Below are 20,914 nucleotides of genomic sequence, written 5' to 3'. Positions count from 1 at the left end.
TCAAGATGCTCCTGGCCAAACGCATTTCTGGATGTGTGCGGCCACAGGATTGGTTTGCAGCGATCGACCTGAAGGACGCCTACTTTTATGTCTCCGTTCTCCCTCGACTCAGACCATACCTACAGTTTGCTGTCAGGGCGCGCGCATATCAGTACGCTGTTTTCCCATTCGGGCTAGCCCTGTCTCTTCGCGCCTTCACAAGGTTGTTGAGGCTGCCTTCGTTCCTCCATGGGAACACGGGGTTCGCATCCTGAACTATCTCGGTGACTGGCTGTCTTAAGCTCACTCCTGAGACCAGGTTTGCGAATACAGGGACCCAGTGCTCCGGCACCTAGCTCGTCTGGGCCTTCGGGTCAACCGGGGAAGGAGTACACTTTGCCCCGTGCAGAGGAGCTCCTTTCTCGGTATGGACTTGGTCGCCTTCTCCACTCAGCCATTGCTGACTTGCCTGAGACTATCAAGCGCAAGAGTGCGGTTCCACTGAAGTTTCTTCAGAGGCTCCTGGGGCATATGGCATCTGCAGCCGTGGTTCGCCGCTCAGATTGCTTCATATGAGACCGCTTCAGTTTGGCTCCGCGACCGAGTCCCGAGGTGGGCATGGCAACACGGCACCCTCCGAGTACCAGTTACTCCGACCTGCCGTCAGACCTTCACCCCGTGGTCGAACCTCAGCTTTCTACGGGCCGAGTGCCCCTGGAACAAGCTTCGCGGCATGTTGTTGTAACGACAGATGCCTCCTCCACGGGCTGGGGTGCCATGTGCAATGGACGTGCTGCCGCGGGCTCCTGGACAGGACCCCGACGCCTCTGGCACGTCAATTGCCTCGAGTTGCTGGCCGTACGTCTTGCTTTGCGCCGCTTCCGGGCCGTGCTCAAGAACCAACACGTACTAGTCCGTTCAGACTATACCGCCTCTGTAGCGTACATCAACCATCAAGGTGGTCTACGCTCCCGCCGTATGTCGCAACTCGCCCGCCACCTCCTCATATGGAGTCAGAAGCATCTGAGGTCGCTTCATGCCATTTATTCCCCGGAGCCCTGAACTGTGCAGCCGACGAGCTCTCACGGCTTCAGCCCCTCCCGGGAGATTGGCGACTCCATCCCCAGTCGGTTCAGCTGATTTGGGACCAGTTCGGGGACGCACAGATAGATCTGTTTGCCTCCCACGACTCGACCCATTGCGCCCAGTTTTATTCCCTGACCGAGGGCACGCTCGGCACGGATGCTCTGGCGCACAGCTGGCCGCAGGGCCGCAAGTATGCGTTTTCCCCAGTGAGCCTTCTTGCGCAGACCTTGCGCAAGGTAAGGGAGGACGCGGAGCAGGTCATTCTGGTCGCGCCATACTGGCCCGCCCAGACCTGGTTCTCCGAACTAGTACTCCTCGCGACAGCACCTCCCTGGCCGATCCCTCTGAGGAAGAACCTTCTTCCTCAGGGACGGGGCCACCTATGGCACCCTCGTCCCGATCTTTGGAACCTCCACGTGTGGCTCCTCGATGGGACGAGGCAGGTTTGAGTACCCTACCACCAGCGGTGGTGGCTACCATCACTTCCGCTAGGGCGTCGTCCACGTGACACGTCTATGCGTTGAAGTGGAACCTCTTCGTCAGCTGGTGCTCTTCTCACCGAGAAGACCCCCGGAGATGCTCGATCAGCGTTGTGCCTTCCTTCCTTCAACAGGGGCTGGAGCGAAGGCTGTCTCCCTCCACCCTGAAGGTCTACGTTGCCGCTATTGCCGCACACCATGACCTCATCGAAGGTAAGTCGGTGGGGAAGCACGACCTGGTTATCAGGTTCCTGAGAGGAGCGAGGAGACTAAATCCGCCCCCCTCCTCTCGTTCCCTCTTCGGACCTCTCAGTGGTTCTAACTGCCCTGTAGAGTGCTCCATCTGAGCCCCTGCAATCAGTCGAGCTTAAATTCCTGTCTATGAAGACAGCGCTCCTGGTTGCACTGGCCTCCATCAAGAGGGTAGGGGACCTGCACGCATTCTCCGTTGACGAAGCGTGCCTGGAGTCCGGGCCGGCTTACTCTCACGTGATCCTGAGACCCCGGCCTGGATACGTGCCCAAGGTTCCTACCACTCCCTTCCGGGACCAGGTGGTGAACCTGCAAGCGCTGCCCCTGGAGGAGGCAGACCCAGCCTTGCACTGCTCTGTCCAGTACGCGCTCTCCGCGCCTATGTAGACAGGACGCAGTGTTTCAGGACCTCAGACCAGCTCTTTGTCTGTTATGGTGGGAAGCTGAAGGGAAAGGCTCTCTCAAAGCAAAGGTTGTCTCACTGGATAGTGGACGCCATTGCTTTGGCATACCAGCAGCAAGGTCGACCGTGCCCCCTTGGTGTGACTGCCCACTCCACCGGAGTGTGGCATCCTCTTGGGCTCTAGCGCATGGCGCCTCGCTAACAGACATCTGCAAAGATGAGGTGAGTTAATCATAACATGAATGAAGACTTAATGAAACAAGACTTTAAAATTACATTGCATACATACTATGATAATGTAGGTCAGGGGCACAACAGATGTGCCAACACTCTTTTGTTGTCGGGCATTCAAACAAAAGCAAGAAACACAATATTTTTTCTAGAAAGACAAGAGAAATTTAATACATTTTAACTTACAACAAAGATGTAAAATGCATGTGTGCTTTGTACAATGTCCTCAAAATATATGTAATGCTTTACATGCTTTGCCTGAAAGTGCTCAGGACTTGACATCCTGCCTGTCCCAGAAAAGACATCATATATTCCAAAAGCAAAGAGTACACATGCAGTATAACGAGAAAATAACATACCTCAAAATAGCAAAAAATTCATTCACACATAAAGGTAGAACATTTCAGAAGTCTAATTACATCTTTAATATGGGCAGGTTTTTGCATGTTCTGCTCAAATTAACTTTAGTTAGTAAGATTTAGGGAAAACATTGGCTTCTTACCTACCATAATTGATTGGCAGTTACACAAGAGGTGTAGAAGAGTGTACACAGAGTTAGAGACAGAAAGGTAGTTCTTAAAAGAACTGTTTGATCAAAAAATGCAATAGTAATAAAACAAAAATAAATAAGTGGTTGTATATCAGACAATCCCCTGAAAAATGAAATACACCAAAAAAACGATATGGTTAGTGTTGCACGTGTATCATCAAGGCTGATCTTGTCAATAATTCAGCATTACCATAATTCTAATCAATAGATTAAAGTTAGTTAGTTAGTTAACAAAAATAAAAAATAAATAAAAATTATGTTAACAAAAGCTAATATTTAATGGTGATGGTAATACTAATAGTAGCCTAACGTAGTATTTGAATTTAATGGTAAAATTTTTTATTAGGACACTGATATGGTTGTGGAGTTTTTTCCCAGAGATTATTGCCAGAGATGACACAGTTTTAAAGCTTCATAAGCTAAGGTATCAGAAGAGCTTAGCAATAAATAAATAAAATGGTAATGGTTAATGCATTTAGGAATATTCTATATCTGCTCTTCTGTTGGAAATAAGTGTTGCTGTAATCATTCAGGTGTTTTGGAGTTTCTGGTTTTACAGTAAAAGTGGAACCTGTGATATTTATTTGTAAATTTATATATATATATATATATATTTTTTTTTTATTGCAGTGACATTCAATAAATGACAACAAAAGACAGTTTTAAAGCATTGCAATGTACAAAGGAAAAGCACAACGAAATGAATGAGTTGAAGTTTGCTGTACTTTATATAGGCCTACACGAAGTGAATGCCGGCATTCATTCAGTCATTAACGAATGCAAAAAAAACGTGCAAACTAATAAAAACACGATGAACTTTATGAAATGATGCATAATTTTATTTTAAGTTCGCGCTGACAATATATTTACCTTTTTTGAAATAACCCATTAAACCTGCTGAGAAACGAGGAGTGAACCTCTGAGTGAACTAAAATGAGCAGTTCCACGCGCATGCTCGGGAAACTGAAATATTCATGTAGGCTCCGCCCACTGCCTCTACAGATGCACAAGTCACTTTTGCTCCACATTTCACAACTCACAAGATATATGGTGCAAAAGGGAGAGCGCGCAAAACTTGTCACTTGAAAGCAAAAAACTCTGGAATGATATTCCAGACATTATTCAAAAGGAATTGCAAATTGTATTTACAATTGCGTTTTCAATTTGTGGATGCATAAAATGTGACATAATCCAAACTGAAAATCGTGCATTATACCGTTTGCATTTTCGTTTAAGCGAAAGCACACTGACTGCCACATTTCAAATGGAAAAGCAAAGTCCGTTTGCAACTGTGTTTCCCATATCTTACAAGTTTTGGCCCTGTCATATTTAAATAGCAATTTCAATTACCACGTCTGCATTTTCACTTTCTCAGTGTCCCGTATTTAGCCAGCCAAAACTCAAATGGAATACTAATTCCCTGAGTATTTCCATTTCCGATGCCTTTGAAACCTGTCAATCAGTGTCAAGGGTGGGATTATGCTACGGGGCGTGTTTGTGTTGGGAAGTGACGTCACCCACAGTCGACAGTCAAGAGGTGTTTTATCGAATACAAAATTATACATACAACCAAGGTAAATGTATTCATCTACAGTGTCTAATAAGAACGACTAAAACGCTCAACACAGTTTAAAGGAACACTCCACCGTTTTTTTAAATTGAGGTTATTCACTGTCTCCGATCCGCTATATTTAGATAGGTGAGCAAATTTATTTTTGTCTCAGTGCATGCATTGTCTTAGTCTGGCAGTGTTCTGTTCAACATAGTTTTCTATGTCAGTGGCTGCAAAGATAAAGTTGACGATGCAGACTCGCCATCTTCGCATGTAGTGAACGTGCCTATAGAGAGAAATGCACACTTCATATGAATTAGCCTACATAAGCAGAGAGCAGACCACTTCTTTTAGTTTTCTTCAAGCTTTCTATAGATATACTTATCAGGTATGTGAGACAAGTATCTAATAGGAGTTTTGGTTCATTTATGAGACGCGCTCCAGTTCACGCGCGGGCGCCTCCTTGCCCTGACTATATTGTCTACTATATTTGCGTCTTATTTATTAATCCAGGCAAATTAGTTGATGAAAAATTGATTAATACACGTGTGGCTATTCTCTACAACTACAAATTTCACTGTCACAGGCATTCAGTTGTTTTGCACCAAAAATACCTCCATAGGTGTGGGCGCGGGCGCTGCCGGAGCATGGACATTGCACCGGAGTCGATCTGTTGCAGAGAGGTCAACCTGGAGCATTTATTTATCGGCGAAAATGCATCACCATGTACCGTTCATTTCGGATGCTGTGCGGTGAGAGAGACGTGTTGGAGGTGGCTATGCTATTTCTAAGGGATGTCCGAGCTGAGACGCTGGAGCGCCCCATAAGTAGCTGGTATGTAACAGTGTATTTTACGAATTGGCGACTGGGCTAGGCTAGGCTAGGCTAACTTGTTACATCCCTTTTCTCAGACTGTTTAGGTTAACAGCGTACCGTGTTACACAAACATGACGGCACCCGTCTAACAATAACAACATTTTCAACGTACCATTTTATCCCTTTTAACAAATTCTGCCATTTTAATAATTGTACCAATGAGAATAAATAAAATGCATCTGTTATATCACCTTTTTTCAAATTTCAGTTAATCTTTAAATGTATGTACTACGATCGTTATGCGTTATCACTAGGTGGCATAGTGAATCTTAAAAACAAAGAATAATTTAAGCAGAAGAAGAGCAGCACTAGTACCTCACTGACTTCCATAGTCGGAAAAAAAAATACTTTTTTTACGGGTCCATCAACGGTTTGGTTACCTACATTCTTCAAAATGTCGTCTTTTGTTTTATTTGGAAGCCAACGACAGCAAACGTTGAGGCAGACCCAACACCTGAAGCATTTACTACCTTTGAAAACAAGGTAGTATCTGAATAAGGGATACTAACGTTACTTAACAGCAATATATCCAGAATAAAAAGGAACATCATGAACATGATCTCAAGGTTAAATTTATTTCACTGTTGTAAAATACATCAAATCAATGTTGACCTTGAGCGTTAAATAATAGCCTACTACTTATTTTGTGAATCTGAACAGTAATGCACAGGACTATTTTTTAAAAACTTTATACTGTTGTTTCCAGTACTTTTTTGTAATAAATGTTTGAAACAAAGCTTACAAAAAGAATATTTACATGCAGTTGAAACAATGACATCAAAGTGTACGCAACTCCTATGGTCTGAAGATATATATTATACACAAGACATTCTTTACCAAAAGTCTAAAACAATAACAGAACCACAATAATGCCAAAGAGTGTTCTCCACTACAAAAATACTATTCCGACATCCTTACAATACTACATGTGCTTCTCCTGCCAAGGAACACAACCTGCAGGCGAGACAAAATAGTCACACAGAAGGTTTCGTTGGATTTTCACTGTATCTGATGCATCGCTTTCCCCTCTTTGCTCCGCCGGCTGGAAAGACCCACTTCCTTGCTTCCTCCAGGTTCCCTCAACTAAGCTGTGGTCCTCATTCTCCCAATCCACAAAGCCTGGAGGCGTGTACGCCTCAGACCTGCGCTCGCGGAGGAAGTTATGGATGCATAGCGAGGCCATAGTTATCTTAACCACCTTGTCTGGCTCCAAATATATGGTGTTCCTGAAAACCCTTAACCTGTTGGCAAGAATGCCGAAAGCGTTTTCTGGCGCTCTACGTGCCCTTGATAAACGACAGTTCAGTACCTGTTGACTGCGGTCCTTCTGCTTGCATGGATAAGGCGTCATGAGATCAGGCCTTAAAGGATATGCCTCATCACCCACAAACATGTACGGCATCTTTACGTCACTGTTGGGCAAGGGTTCAGGTGGAGGAACGTTCAGCAAACCCTGATCCATGGCTTTGCACAAGTCCGAGTGAGTGAACAGTCCAGCATCAGAGACACTGGCCTGGGTTCCCACGCTGGCATAGATGAACTTGTAATTTGCATCTACTGCAGCCATGATCGTCACAGAGAATCTGCCCTTGTAATTATGCTCAAGGCTCACACTTTTTGCTGGAGGCTGTAAATAGATCCGTTTTCCACCAAGCGCACCTAGGCAATGTGGAAACTGCCATTTCGATTCAAAGTCTCGTGCTATTGTCCGCCATTCTGCCTCTGTTGATGGTGTCTAGCAATAGAACAGAAGAATAGAACAGATTAAGACTTATTTTAATTTTGTACACTTATTCTAATATTTGTATTATGAGGTATTTATGATATGTGTGTGTGTATATACAGGTCCTTCTAAAAAAATTTGCATATTGTGATAAAGATCATTATTTTCCATAATGTAGGGGAGCGCGGGGCACAACCTAACGCGGGGTTAAATGTAACGCGGACCTTTTACATAATTAGTTAGGATCAAGCGGGGTGTGTTTCCGCTCTTTTTCTCCTGCTGCCAGAAGACGATCTCCCGCGAATTTGTGGAAAGTTTTGATAAGATTTCGTGAAGATACTGGACAAAGAGTGTTTTGACACCATGCAAGTAAATTTTTTCATCATAGGTTTTTTTCGGTTTCTGAGTGTGGTGTGTACGTCACCAAATCTAACTTTATCTGACATTAATCACTGTCTTGTTGGCTAAAACATAGCACCGTTTTGAAACATGTCAGCAACTCCTAGCAACTGTTAGCTAGGCTTAAAATATTTTTTACACAGCGGGGTTAGTTGTAGCACAATGTTACAACTAAGCCGCCAAGTGTACAATGATAATCAAATGAAAACGGGAGCCACACGTTTCAGGTTTGAGTATTTATTTATATATTTAACTTTGTTGGACTTTCACAAACAATGTTGGAATTATTTTATTTATTTTTAGTTTACTATGCATTGATCACTTGTTTAGCCTGTTTTTAATGCAATAAACCATTAAAATTTTTATTTTAAGCTCGTTTTTATTATTTTTACTGTTATTATTATTAATAATAATAATTTTACATTCAGCTGCCAAACACAAATGTAATTTAATTGCAATTACAATATTTGATGATTTTATTTATTTATTGCAAAACTGTGCAGCCCTTTTCTATATCTCTATCCATGATATTGATCCATAACAGAATGATGATTGGATTAGGGATGGATGTATGGATATCTATCTATACAGATGCACAAACAATATCAAACTATACATATACAATAGTACTACAAGTGTTACAACTAACCCCTCTGTCTGTTACAATTAACCCCGCATATGGGGTAAGTTGTAACATTTAGACTTCTGTCACTTTCAGTGCAACTGTACGAAAATGGTAGGTCCTAGAAAAAAAACAAAAATCTCAAAAAATTTGCATATCATGAAAAGGGTCTCTAAACGAGCTATTAACCTAATCATCTGAATCAACTAATTAACTCTAAACACCTGCAAAAGATTCCTGAGGCTTTTAAAAACTCCCAGCCTGTTTCATTACTCAAAACCGCAATCATGGGTAAGACTGCCGACCTGACTGCTCTCCAGAGGGCCATCATTGACACCCTCAAGCAAGAGGGTAAGACACAGAAAGAAACTTCTGAACAAATAGGCTGTTCCCAGAATGCTGTATCAAGGCACCTCAGTGGGAAGTCTGTGGGAAGGAAAAAGTGTGGCAAAAAACGCTGCACAACGAGAAGAGGTGACCGGACCCTGAGGGAGATTGTGGAGAAGGACCGATTCCAGACCTTGGGGGACCTGCGGAAGCAGTGGACTGAGTCTGGAGTAGAAACATCCAGAGCCACCGTGCACAGGCGTGTGCAGGAAATGGGCTACAGGTGCCGCATTCCCCAGGTCAAGCCACTTTTGAACCAGAAACAGCGGCAGAAGCGCCTGACCTGGGCTACAGAGAAGCAGCACTGGACTGTTGCTCAGTGGTCCAAAGTACTTTTTTCGGATGAAAGCAAATTTTGCATGTCATTCTGAAATCAAGGTTCCAGAGTCTGGAGGAAGACTGGGGAGAAGGAAATGCCAAAATGCCTGAAGTGTCAAGTACCCACAGTCAGTGATGGTCTGGGGTGCCATGTCAGCTGCTGGTGTTGGTCCACTGTGTTTTATCAAGGGCAGGGTCAATGCAGCTAGCTATCAGGAGATTTCTGAGCACTTCATGCTTCCATTTGCTGAAAAGCTTTATGGAGATGAAGATTTCATTTTTCACCACGACCTGGCACCTGCTCACAGTGCCAAAACCACTGGTAAATGGTTTACTGACCATGGTATTACTGTGCTCAATTGGCCTGCCAACTCTAGTGACCTGAACCCCATAGAGAATCTGTGGGATATTGTGAAGAGAAAGTTGAGAGACGCAAGACCCAACACTCTGGATGAGCTTAAGGCCGCTATCGAAGCATCCTGGGCCTCCATAATACTTCAGCAGTGCCACAGGCTGATTTCCTCCATGCCACGCCGCATTGAAGCAGTCATTTCTGCTAAAGGATTCCCGACCAAGTATTGAGTGCATAACTGAACATAATTATTTGAAGGTTGACTTTTTTTGTATTAAAAACACTTCTTTTATTGGTCGGATGAAATATGCTAATTTTTTATGATAGGAATTTTGATTTTTCATGATGTGTATGCCAAAATCATCAGTATTAAAACAATAAAAGACCTGAAATATTTCAGTTGGTGTGCAATGAATCTAAAATATATGAAAGTTTATTTTTTATCATAACATTATGAAAAATAATGAACTTATATATATATATATATATATATATATATATATATATATATATATATATATATATATACACACAATAACATGTATAGAACAATGTATAAATACATCATTGTCGTGACAGCATTGTAATGTTCAAATTATTGCTAATTATTACATACCTTAAAAGAATACATAACAAAAATAAATGTTTATTCATCCCATCCCAAGTCTTTTAAATCCATTATTTTGTTTTTTTGGGGGTATTTCTGTATAATAAATCCTAATCATTGTTAGGGCCCAAGCCCTGAAAGCGTGAAGGCCCTATTGTTTTCCTTAGGATGATTATTATTTTTATGATAGGAATTTTGATTTTTCATGATGTGTATGCCAAAATCATCAGTATTAAAACAAAAAACCTTTCGGGCACTTTTGGGTAGGGCTGCACGATTAATCGCACGATGTTGTTATGCGCATCTAATCAGTAAAGCCGGTTCCTTGATTAATAGTAAATCGCCTTCACCTGCTTTCAGATGGAGCGGCATTTACTACAAAGAGCCGTAGTTAACTGACAAGCTGAGCCAAATCGCGTTAAAATCGAGGACATAATCGCCAACGATATTTAATGCGATATGGCTCAGCTTGTCAGTTAACTACGGCTCTTTGTACACAGCAAAAACTCAGTCTTAAATTAACACACCTGGGAGTGTATATGAGTCCACACTCAAGAGTGTTAAAGGTAATGAGATATTTAAGTGATTAATTGAGTGATGATTGAGCATTATTGAAGACACCTGAAGCAGAATCACTGAAGGAGAAAACCGGAATTTCAGGTCACCATTATGGAGATGAGTGGTTGCTTTAGTTGGGATCTTGACCCTTACATTATTAACTTTAGATTTTGTTTGGTTGAGGTAACTGAGTTATAACTGCCAGATGAACATAGAAAAAAGTGATCTGATGGTGTTGGTTATATTATGACAGTACTTTTAGGCACACACAGATATCAAGATTCAGTCAATGCATCTCAACAATGGTGACGAGCAGAATATTCAATTAGGAAAAGTAAATTGCATAGACAATTCAGATCATAATTTATTCATACCGCAATGCATGATGGGAGCCATTAATGAGTTGTGATTGGTGGCAACAAGGATTATTATTGTCACCACGGTTGAGATTCACAGGCTGATTATTGATGTCTGTGTTTCTAAATAAATGCATTTTAAAGTGATTTGATCAGGACAATTATTATTAAATATTTTGGATGATAAGAAAAATCCAATTATCATATGCTGTATAACCACTAAACTGTTGCTATCAAGTTAAACCAGGTCATTTGAATGAGTTTCATTTTTCAGATCACAGCATGATTATGTCAAAACATAACCAACACTATCAGATCACACTTGTCTTTGTTCATTTGACTGTAATAAATCAATAACAGCCGACAAACAAAATTGTAAGCTAAAGTATAAGGATCAAGAGCCCAACTAAAGCAAACACTTATCGCCATAACGGTGGCTTACAATTTTAGATTTTCTCCTTCAGTGATTCTGCTTGTTATCATCAGGTGTCTTCAATAATGCTCAATGATCACTAAATTAATCACTTAATTATCTCATTAACTTTAACACTCTTGAGTGTTAATTTAACACTCATATCTGCATCATATCGTCCATCTGAAAGCAGGTGAAGGCGATTTACTACTAATCAAGGAACCGGCTTTACTGATTAGATGCGCATAACAACATCGTGCGATTAATCGTGCAGCCCTACTTTTGGGGCCCTTAACGTGCTCGAAAACTCTTGAAACTTTGCAAACAGGTCAGAACCCGTGGCCATCAAGGCCGGGCTGAAGCTGGTACCCGGGCGTGGCAGGGGGGTTCGACAGCGCCCTCTTTAACGGGGTCCGAAAACTTGGTCCATTGTTCAAACACGTTTGCATGTAATAATATGAAACTCGGTACACATATAGATCTCATCGGGCCGAACAACCTTCGTACTCTTACGTTTACGCCAGCCCAACAGGAAGCCGGCTGTTATGGGTTGTTTGGAAAACGCTTGCTGTGGAATTTTAAATACTCCTCCTAGGAAATTGATTCAAATCCCCCCCAAACTCGGTGTGCATGAAGTCAAGACATAGACCTTTTACGCAAAAACCGGAAATACGTCAAGGAAGCGTAAACCCAGTTCCGGTGTAAGCTTTGTTGACTGAGAAATGGCAGCTAACGTTAGAGTGTTTTCGACTAGCCTGACTAGTCTTCCGAAGTTCACCAGCGCCGATGTGGTGAAGAGTGTGGAGATACGTCCACTAAAGGGAACAAGTTGGACAAGGGATATAAATTCTTCCATGAAGAGTTTATCCACAATTAGCAAGGTAAGAAAGAAAAGAAAAAATTGCTGTAGCTAATTTTAACCATATCACCGGTTATATCTCTGTTAGCGTTAACTGTAAAGTAAGTAATGGTAAATCTTAGATGTTGTGAATTTGTAATATAAGGTATAACACATCACAGGGAATATGTCATGTGTATGTTTAAGTGAGATGGCATGAGATAACATAACAAGTAATTTGGTGAATTTGTAACTTACTATGTAAATGTGAAATGTTACTGACTTAACGTTAAGAAAAAAAAGTTGTGTATTTCTATGTGAGATAACACATAATATTTTCTTGTTGCATACGGTTATAGTATAAAATATTCTCCAGGGACAGGTTGTAGTGAGAGGTAGATGCTTCAGGTCAATGAGGAAGAGCGATGAGCCTCACAAACTGGAGGTTTGACTATATACAGAATTCCGGTTGGCAAAAGTTCAGAAAGTTGCCCGTTCTTGCGTGTTCACTCTTCTTGCTGCGGTTGCGGCACTTTCTTCACTTACTATTTCTTTACTGGAAGTTATAGTGTCATGTTATTATGAACATTGATGTAGCAGTGTAAGTATGACTTCAGTGTAACATATTTAATTTGTTATTGTGTCTAGAAATCACTGGAGGCAGAAAGTACCACTGCGAACCTGAAAGCTTTCTCCTGCAGTTGTGCGGCTGGTAAAGGATTCTGCAATCACGTAGTTGCTATCCTGTACCAGACCGCACATTATTCACAGCTGGGTCTGCAGGCTGTTCCACCCGCCTTGGCCTTCACTAGTGGCTTGCAAAGATGGCCTAGACCAAGAACACAGGTGGGTTTGTGATAAACATGTCATATGATTTAAGAACCGATGTGCATCTATATCAACTGTAAATTATTATAAAAACACCACCAGAAGTGACTACAGTACAGACTGTAACTGCTTTTTGTCTTTTACTTTTAAGGGAATCCATCCTGAACCTTTTAGTGAGCTGGTGGTGCAAAAGCCCAAAACAGTGGGTCAGAACGGTCTGAGGTCCACATTGTACAAGGTATATGCAGGTGATTAATTTGTTAACTGTTTGATTGTTGCTTTGTGAGAGTAAGTTAAGTTTTTTTTTATGTTATGACTAACATCATTATGGTCACCACAGATATAATAAATAAAATGTAAATGTAGTTAAGCACTCATGTTTAACTTTTCTTTTGTGTGACCAATAATCTTGTTTATCTCTTTGCTCTTTTGTCTAGGACCACTGCCAGATCCATATATGATGGCATCTGGAAGTAAATTAAGCCAGGTGCAGCCCCAGTCTCTCATGGCTGTTGTTTTGGATGGGGTTTCTGAGATGGAGCTGACGCCATCTAGATTTGGGTCTGTCCCTCATGGATCTCCCATGTCCTATCACTGTCCACCCAAGAAGTCCAGTGACCTCATCCTACACCACATGGCTCCAGAATTTCCGTCCCTTCCTCTGATGCAGCACACTTTTCCCAGGTTTCATTTCGTACCGACCTTACATCAGTTGATGCATCTCCAGTCTCTTGAAGTGTCACCGCAGCTGTCCAGCGAGTAGGGATGGGACGATTACCGGTTTCACTATAAACTAGGGATGGGCATGATTAATCGACGATCGATTATTGATCATTAAGAATTTCGTCGATCAGGTTAATTTGTTATCGATTATCATTAAACTAATGCTGCTGCATTGCGTAGTGTGAGTGGAAAGTGAACGTGTTCCCCGGGCTGGTCAAGTTAGTGCGGAGGTACCTGTGCATCCCGGCAACGTCAGTCCCCTCAGACCGGGTGTTTTCAGCGGCTGGACTGAAGCCTTGTTTACACTCGACGCGTCCGCACGAGCGCGAAGGTGAGCGCGGCAAAAATTACGTCATTGCGGTATTCGGTGTTTCACAGACGAGCGCGTCGAGTATAAACGCCTCGTCTGTTTGGGGAGGTGCGCGAGCAGTCTGCGGAGACTCGCGCTGCAGAGCCAGGCGAAAGTGTAAACGAGGCTTGACGGTCAGGTTGTGGTCGCGTCTGACCCCAGATCATGTCATCAATGATGCAATGCAATGATCTTTCTCAACAAAAATCAGTAGACTGGTGTAGAAGTTGTATGTGAGTTACTAGTTATTTTTTATGAGGCTTTGTTAAGTAGCCTAGCCTAATTGATTGTTACTGTAGGTAGGCTAATCTCTCACCCTCTTTCTCGACTCCGTTCTCGGATAGTTTTGAGTTACATTTTGACAAAACCTGTCAGATCTAAGAATTATTATGTTTTTGGTTAAGTTATTGTTTAACATGATTTTTTTTTATTATTTATTATTTTGGAACAAACGAGGGTCTCTGTTTAAGAACGCCAACTCGCAGCTGCAGGTTCCGTTGCTTTCGAGCACCGCCGCGCATATATCTTCAAGTTTAGCCTAACCGAACGTCCAGTTTTACTGCCACAAGTTGATCATCTTGTAATAAAGATCTAATCGAGGAAAAACACACTGTATGTTTGTATTTTCATTGCATTTTTTAATTTATAAAAAGTTAAATAAATAATGAATTTGAATATAAAAATATTAATGATTAATCGATAGTCGATCGTTAATTCTCCCGACGATCGACTAAGAAAATTTAATCGAATGCCCATCCCTACTATAAACCACGATAAAATGTACTGACGGTTAGTAATATTGTTTAAAATTCAATTATCATTAAAACCGTGTGTTGATTATCGCGATTTTAATAACTCACTATAAATCCTGTCCAGTCAGCAACAGTCTGACGCAGGCGCGCAATGTTGGTTTTTTTTTTTTATTCGAGAAGGAATGGCGGAAGGCGGTGACCGTGTTTGGGAGATTTTTCAGCCTTTTTCGAGGACCAAGTCTGAGGTGTGGTCATATTTTGGCATTTACAAAAATCCTGAGGGAAACTTAATCGAGGATGGTCACTCTGTCTGCAGAACATGCACAAAAAAGTCGCAGTTATAGGGGTAAACACTTCAAATCTGCCGAGTCGTCCTGTGTGACCATCATCCACTGTTGTAGCAAACGCAAGGCAAGTTAACTTTGACCTCAATACTAAAACTACGTCTGGGAAATAATTGGGCACAAAATGTTGTTTTGAGTTGAAATATTTTATCTCACTCACTTGAAATAAACTTGAAGCTTCCGTGAAGAAAAGTTCGCATCAATAAGTGGCTTTGAGCCAAAGGCAAACTAACAAGTTCAAACAAGACTATTAAGAGTGACAGTTAAGAGATAATAATGTACATTCATTGTACACTTATAACAGATTTTTTTTAACCACATAATTACGGGACATATTGAATAGAGATGAATGTCTCTATTCTTACCTGTTAAATCCATTTTGTACAGCGTACAAAACTCGTCCGGACAAGATGATCACAACAATATTATTACATTCTGTAAACAATAAATCAACTCTGATTTCATTTTATAATACAATCAAAAACGGAGACGCAAGATAAGTTGTATTTGAATGAAATGAGAGCGCACGTCCGTTGTGATATACATGGATGTGCGCTGAGTTATAATGCGTTGCTATTGAGGACGGTCATTATAAGGAAGGAAATGCCACAGAATAGAATCTTACTTTAGAAAGTGCATAGAGCTGCTCGTTTTATTTGTTGTTTGTTGATTCTTGTGGCGAGGGGGTCATGGTTCAGCGAAGTCTTTAGTGCGAGAGCAAGGACGGAGCCGAGTGGTGAGTAAGTAGGTCAAGTGCAAAATGACGAACACCTGTCTCTGATTGCAGTAATTGGCGTGGGGAGACCCCATAAAAGCCGGCTGGTGCAAGAGAGCGGTGAGAGAAGGACTGGGTACTCGTGCACGACACGCGAGCTGAGCGCTGAGAACGAAAGTGGAAAGAGTGTTGCCTGATATAGTGGAAAGAGTGATATTTTAAATAGTGGAAAGAGTGCTATTTTTGTATAGTGGAAAGAGTGTTCTCTGAACGTGAACGAGGTTTATGTTAAAGCGCGCACAGCGCATTTTTTCTGTTTTTGGATCAAATAAAAGTGTATGAGTCCCAGCAACGCCGACCCCGGTCTTCTTCCATCACACCAACACTGAACCTTTACTACAATTCTCAAATATAAAACTTTTTGAAATGTTTTCAGTGTGAGCATCAGTTCTTTTTTAACACTTTCATCTTGTTTTAACAAAACCGTGATAATATTGATAATCACGATAATTTCGGTCACTATAATCGTGATATGAAATTTTCATACCGTCCCATCCCTACCAGCGAGATAGCCAAAGAAACTCAGCAGCAGTCCAAATGTCCTGTGTGGACACAGCTACGGCGACCAAGGCTGACTGCCAGTCGTTTTTGGGATGCTTGTTGTAGTAGGGTGTGTCGTGCAGAGGAGGAGTCTGCAGCTATTCAAATGATCAGAGGCTCCACAAAGCAAACAGCTGCAATGAAGCGTGGTCTACTTGGTGGAGCCTGAAATGCTGGCAAACTATGTTGAAACTATGCGAGTTAAAGCAGCACTATGTAGTTTTTTTTAGCTTAACTGAACAGCTTCAGAGTTATTGGAATCGTTATATGACTCTTTTCGGGTTGAATAGTGGTCGTTTTGCCCCACCCCCTGGTGCCTGTGAGTGGAAAAACCGCAGGGCCGGCGGACCGCCGTCAGGTAGTATCGCGTGATTTCAGCTCTCGTGATGTAACGAATTGCTTTACGGCACTGCACACATACGCGCATACACGCCCCCATCCAGATCCGGCTAGCTATAAGAACAACTATCCTAATGGCTAAACTGTCATATAAGAAGCAGAAAGCTAGGAAAGCATTGTCGGAGGAACAGAGAAAGAGGAAACGGCAGACTGCCGTTTCAAAAAATTAAAGGATCCGTCATTTTGACCAAAATTGTTTTAATTGTTCATCTAATGTTTTAGTGAAATCAGTCACATTTCAACAGAAAAATATTATGAATATAACAATTATATTTAATTTGATGTTTAAGAATGTGGGAACACTAAATTATTTACATATTATTTACACATTATACATTGACATACAAAACATTAATTCATTCACTCTTCAAAACAAAAAGGTCCTTGATAGTTTGCTAAAACACAGCAGTTAAGCCAGATCTGATTCACATTGCCAATCAGTGTGAGCGGCACAGGAGAGTCCCAGATGTGAAAGGACTTTACACTACCGATCACTCTCTCCACTATAATTCTGAGTCGGGCAATGGCTTGGGTTGGTTCTGTTTCCTCTTTGCTGAATTGAGCTGAACGCTTAAAAGGTGGAATGATGAGCTTACCTCCAACGTCAGCAAGGAGGTCTTGAACAGTGTTGGGAGTAACACGTTACAAAAGTAATGCATTACACTAACATATTACTTTTTGCTGTAACGCAGTAGTGTAAGGCATTACTAATCAATTTTCAGTAATATTTTACTATATTACATGTTCAGTTACGCTTGCGTTACAACACACTTTTAGTTTTAATTGTAAAAAAACAACAACAAAAAAACACCAAGACCGCGAGACATTAACGAATAAAAAATGCAAGTAGGCTAAGTTACCTGTTCGTGGTCAGTCAATAGCCACGTGTGGTGTCCAAGTTTGTAAATAAAGACTAAATGGCAGCGTCTGATATATTTTTTATAGCGATTTATTTTTTAGAGGAGTGCCGTGAGGCATGATTTCGGCCTCTGTGCTCGCGCTGGCCAGTGGAAAAGCGGCTAATGGGTGACGTATGCGCATTAGGCTACTCCATTTGTTCTGTTTTTTCTTTCTAAACAGTTAGGCTATGTTTAGGTGGTATTTTTCTTGTTTTCATCATGCAATAATTTTTGATGCAGTGGTGACATGTTACATAACATGATGTAAGGAAAGCAACTAAAAGCTGTCACAAAGAACCAGCAAAAACAATGATTATGAATATGTCAAATATAGCAAGGAGACATTTTAATTGTTTATCAATAAAGATGAAGTTGACGTTGCTGACTCGCGATCTTCACAGTAGTGAATGCGCCAGAGAGAAATGCACATTCATACAGATAAGCAGAGAGCAGTCTGTTTTCTTTCATTTTGAATTGTTCTGTTTACAAGTAGACATTTCAATATATATATATATATATATATATATATATATATATATATATATATTTTTTTTTTTTTTTTTCAGGTCTGTTAAGTAGGCTAGGCTGCCTACCTTATAGCCTATGCTGAGTTTCGGTTAATTAATGAGATGCTGTCAAGTTCACGCGCAGGCGCCTCCGTGTCGTGATCTATTGTCTGCTATATTTACTTCTTATTTATTAAATCCAGGCAATTGGTTGATGAAACATTGATTAAAATTAAGATACAATTAGTGCAAATCGAAATTCACTTTAAATAAATTTGTCTCTTCTGTTTGAGGTCTCTGTGAAAGTTTTAAAACAGTCTTTTAGTGCCGCTTCAGAGCGTTTGCGTATGTAACGGAGAACTGTCATGTACATTAGTTTTTCCTCATAAATGGAACACGAAAAATAAAATAAAAATTTTATGTTCTGTTGAGAGCCAACCCTTCTTCATCCGGTGGGTAGTATTACTTTTGATTTGCGCAGTGTAATTCACAGAATTACAAAAAAAATATTTTGCCTCCTAAAAGTAAACTATTTTTTTTGTCACGCATGATTATTTCCCTCAAATTAAATCTAAAACACGTGTAGACTGACATATTTTTCTAATGTCTGGACTCTTTTAAGGGGGTATCCTATGGATAAACAGACGTTTCAATATATTGGTATTAAATGCATTTTCTGAGAATTTATATTTCAAGTTTTGACTGCAAATGTCACGTCCAAAACGCTGGAATTCCCCACTTTTATCCCCCAAGTTTTGTGGTGTAGGTCTACGTATTTTATATTGTTAACTTTAAAATTCAAATAATACTAATAGTAATTTAAAGATGTGGTAGCATTGGATCTGGACGGGAAGGATAACTCTTGGAGTTGGAAGGGGTGTGTCGCGATTCTGCAGGTTCGTGGATCTGAGTGTCGCGATTTCGGTTTCATATTGCATATCGTTACAGCCTTAGAATGTTAAGTTCTACTACTGTATAGCTATTTTGGTGAAAGCAACTCAAAAGTAATACAGGAGTAATGTAACGCATTACAATTCTGAGACAGTAATATTGTAAGGTAATGAATTACTTTCAAATTACAGTAACAATTAATGTATAATGTATTACAGTTTGGAAGTAACTTGCACAACACTGGTCTTGAATGAGGATCCCTTTGTCCGCCATGATATCGTCTCCTGGTTCCAGCAAGGGAAGGACTTCACTGATCCTGGTGATCTCCTTATCTGAGATGCACCCAGTGTACATGGGTGAGACAAATGTCACCAAGCCATTGGGAGCTACTCCAATCAGCCTTTCAATGTCGTCCTGTTTTTGTAGCTCGAAAATGTTTCTGACTGTAAGGTCAGGGATGAGGCTGTCTCCAGGGCAATTTCTGTGCAGTCCAGTATCATTCTGACATTGGGACAGTACCTCTGGAATTTGGGACAGTACCTCTGGAATTTAAGGGGCATAGTGGACTTACACTTTTCCCTGCTTATCCAGACGGGAAGTGAGCTCAGCATCATAAAAAGATAATTGGCCCAGGTGATGGTAAACCTGCTGACCCTGGCAATGCTCACATTAAACATGTCAGCAATGAGCTGCTCCTTCATGCCAACAGCAACCCGCGTGGAATACATCAAGAACTCATTAATTAACTATTAATGGCATGATGCGTGGTGGGCTGGGATCTTGGCAGCCTTCCTTACCAGCCCTCTTTGCTTTGGTCCAGTACACCAGTCTAAGGGCAGATGGTGCAATCAACTCCCAAAAAATAGTAAAATCATCATGTTTATTTTTCTTTATTTGACGAAAAGCACAACACTTTGTTTATATTGTGAGTACCCACAAAAAAATAGACACTTAACAGGATGTAATGATGTACAGCACTTATATGTAAGATCCAAATCAACAGAGTAATTTGAGTCCCTTTTGCACTGATAAGGAAAAAAGTGAGCTGGTATCGCCATTTTGTTTACTACAGTTATACAGCGCGTGTCTGTTCCGTTCATTCACTCGCGCACCTACATTAGTAAACATGTACATGAACACATCCAAACTATATTGCTATAGCCTACTAAGATGAGTACAAATAGACTGAAATATGTTGAAATAAAATGTCTGTACAAGCAACAAACTGCAAATTAACATGTATATGTTAATATATCATACACAATATGTTACAGACTAAATATGAATGTTTAGACAAGATTTTGTGATTAGTTTTGGATAGTAGTCTTTTTTTACAGTCAAAACTTTATAATCTGTCACATTAAATAGGTAAGCTTTTGTTCACCAATTTCTGCTCATGTTAAATATACTATATGTTTTGTCAAAAATAAAGTAGGTATATTGAATTATCAACTAAGATGTTATTATAGTGTTTGTTCCAATATTCAAAATAATGAATCCTTGCCTTTTTTAATACGTATGATAAAATGTATACTTTTTACAAAGAAAGAATACACTTGAAATATTGTTAAAATTGTAATTTTTGTTGTAATTGTAACCTATTTGTAATTGGTTACAATTTCTAATTGTAAAATATGTATATATAAATAATTTATTTTGTCCTTGCGTTCTTTGGGACCCTGTGACACTCCTGTGTGAAAGGGCTAATTAATATGCAGCTCATTATGTATGTGGCACATTACCCGGCCTTTGTCTTCACAGGTGTGAACACGCCTCCACGCATATTGCCTTTCCAAACAAAAGGTGTCTTATAAAATTTAAATCAATGTATTGTTTTGTGTAAATGATTAGGCAGGATGATTTTCAGATCATTTTGAAGCAAAAACTCTAGGCAACAATGCCCATTAGTCAAAAGTCTTGTAGACACA

At 40.7% G+C, this 20,914-nt stretch overlaps 1 protein-coding gene across 1 annotated transcript in view; it reads right to left on the bottom strand.

Annotated features, from left to right (window-relative positions):
• Nucleotides 1–5,964: 5,964 nt before the first annotated feature.
• Nucleotides 5,965–20,914, bottom strand: part of LOC143728783 (uncharacterized) — a 31,144-nt gene continuing 16,194 nt past the window's right edge. Inside the window, exon 4 of the mRNA XM_077219622.1 lies at nucleotides 5,965–7,143. Coding sequence (XP_077075737.1) covers nucleotides 6,331–7,143 — 813 coding nt within the window. The 3' untranslated portion in view covers nucleotides 5,965–6,330. The remainder of the gene's footprint in view (nucleotides 7,144–20,914) is intronic.

Source organism: Siphateles boraxobius, unplaced genomic scaffold (genome assembly GCF_051911475.1).
Source record: "Siphateles boraxobius isolate OS27281-9 unplaced genomic scaffold, OSU_SipBor_1 8, whole genome shotgun sequence".
Lineage (NCBI taxonomy): Eukaryota > Metazoa > Chordata > Actinopteri > Cypriniformes > Leuciscidae > Siphateles > Siphateles boraxobius.
This window is presented reverse-complemented; position numbering and strand designations above follow the sequence as displayed.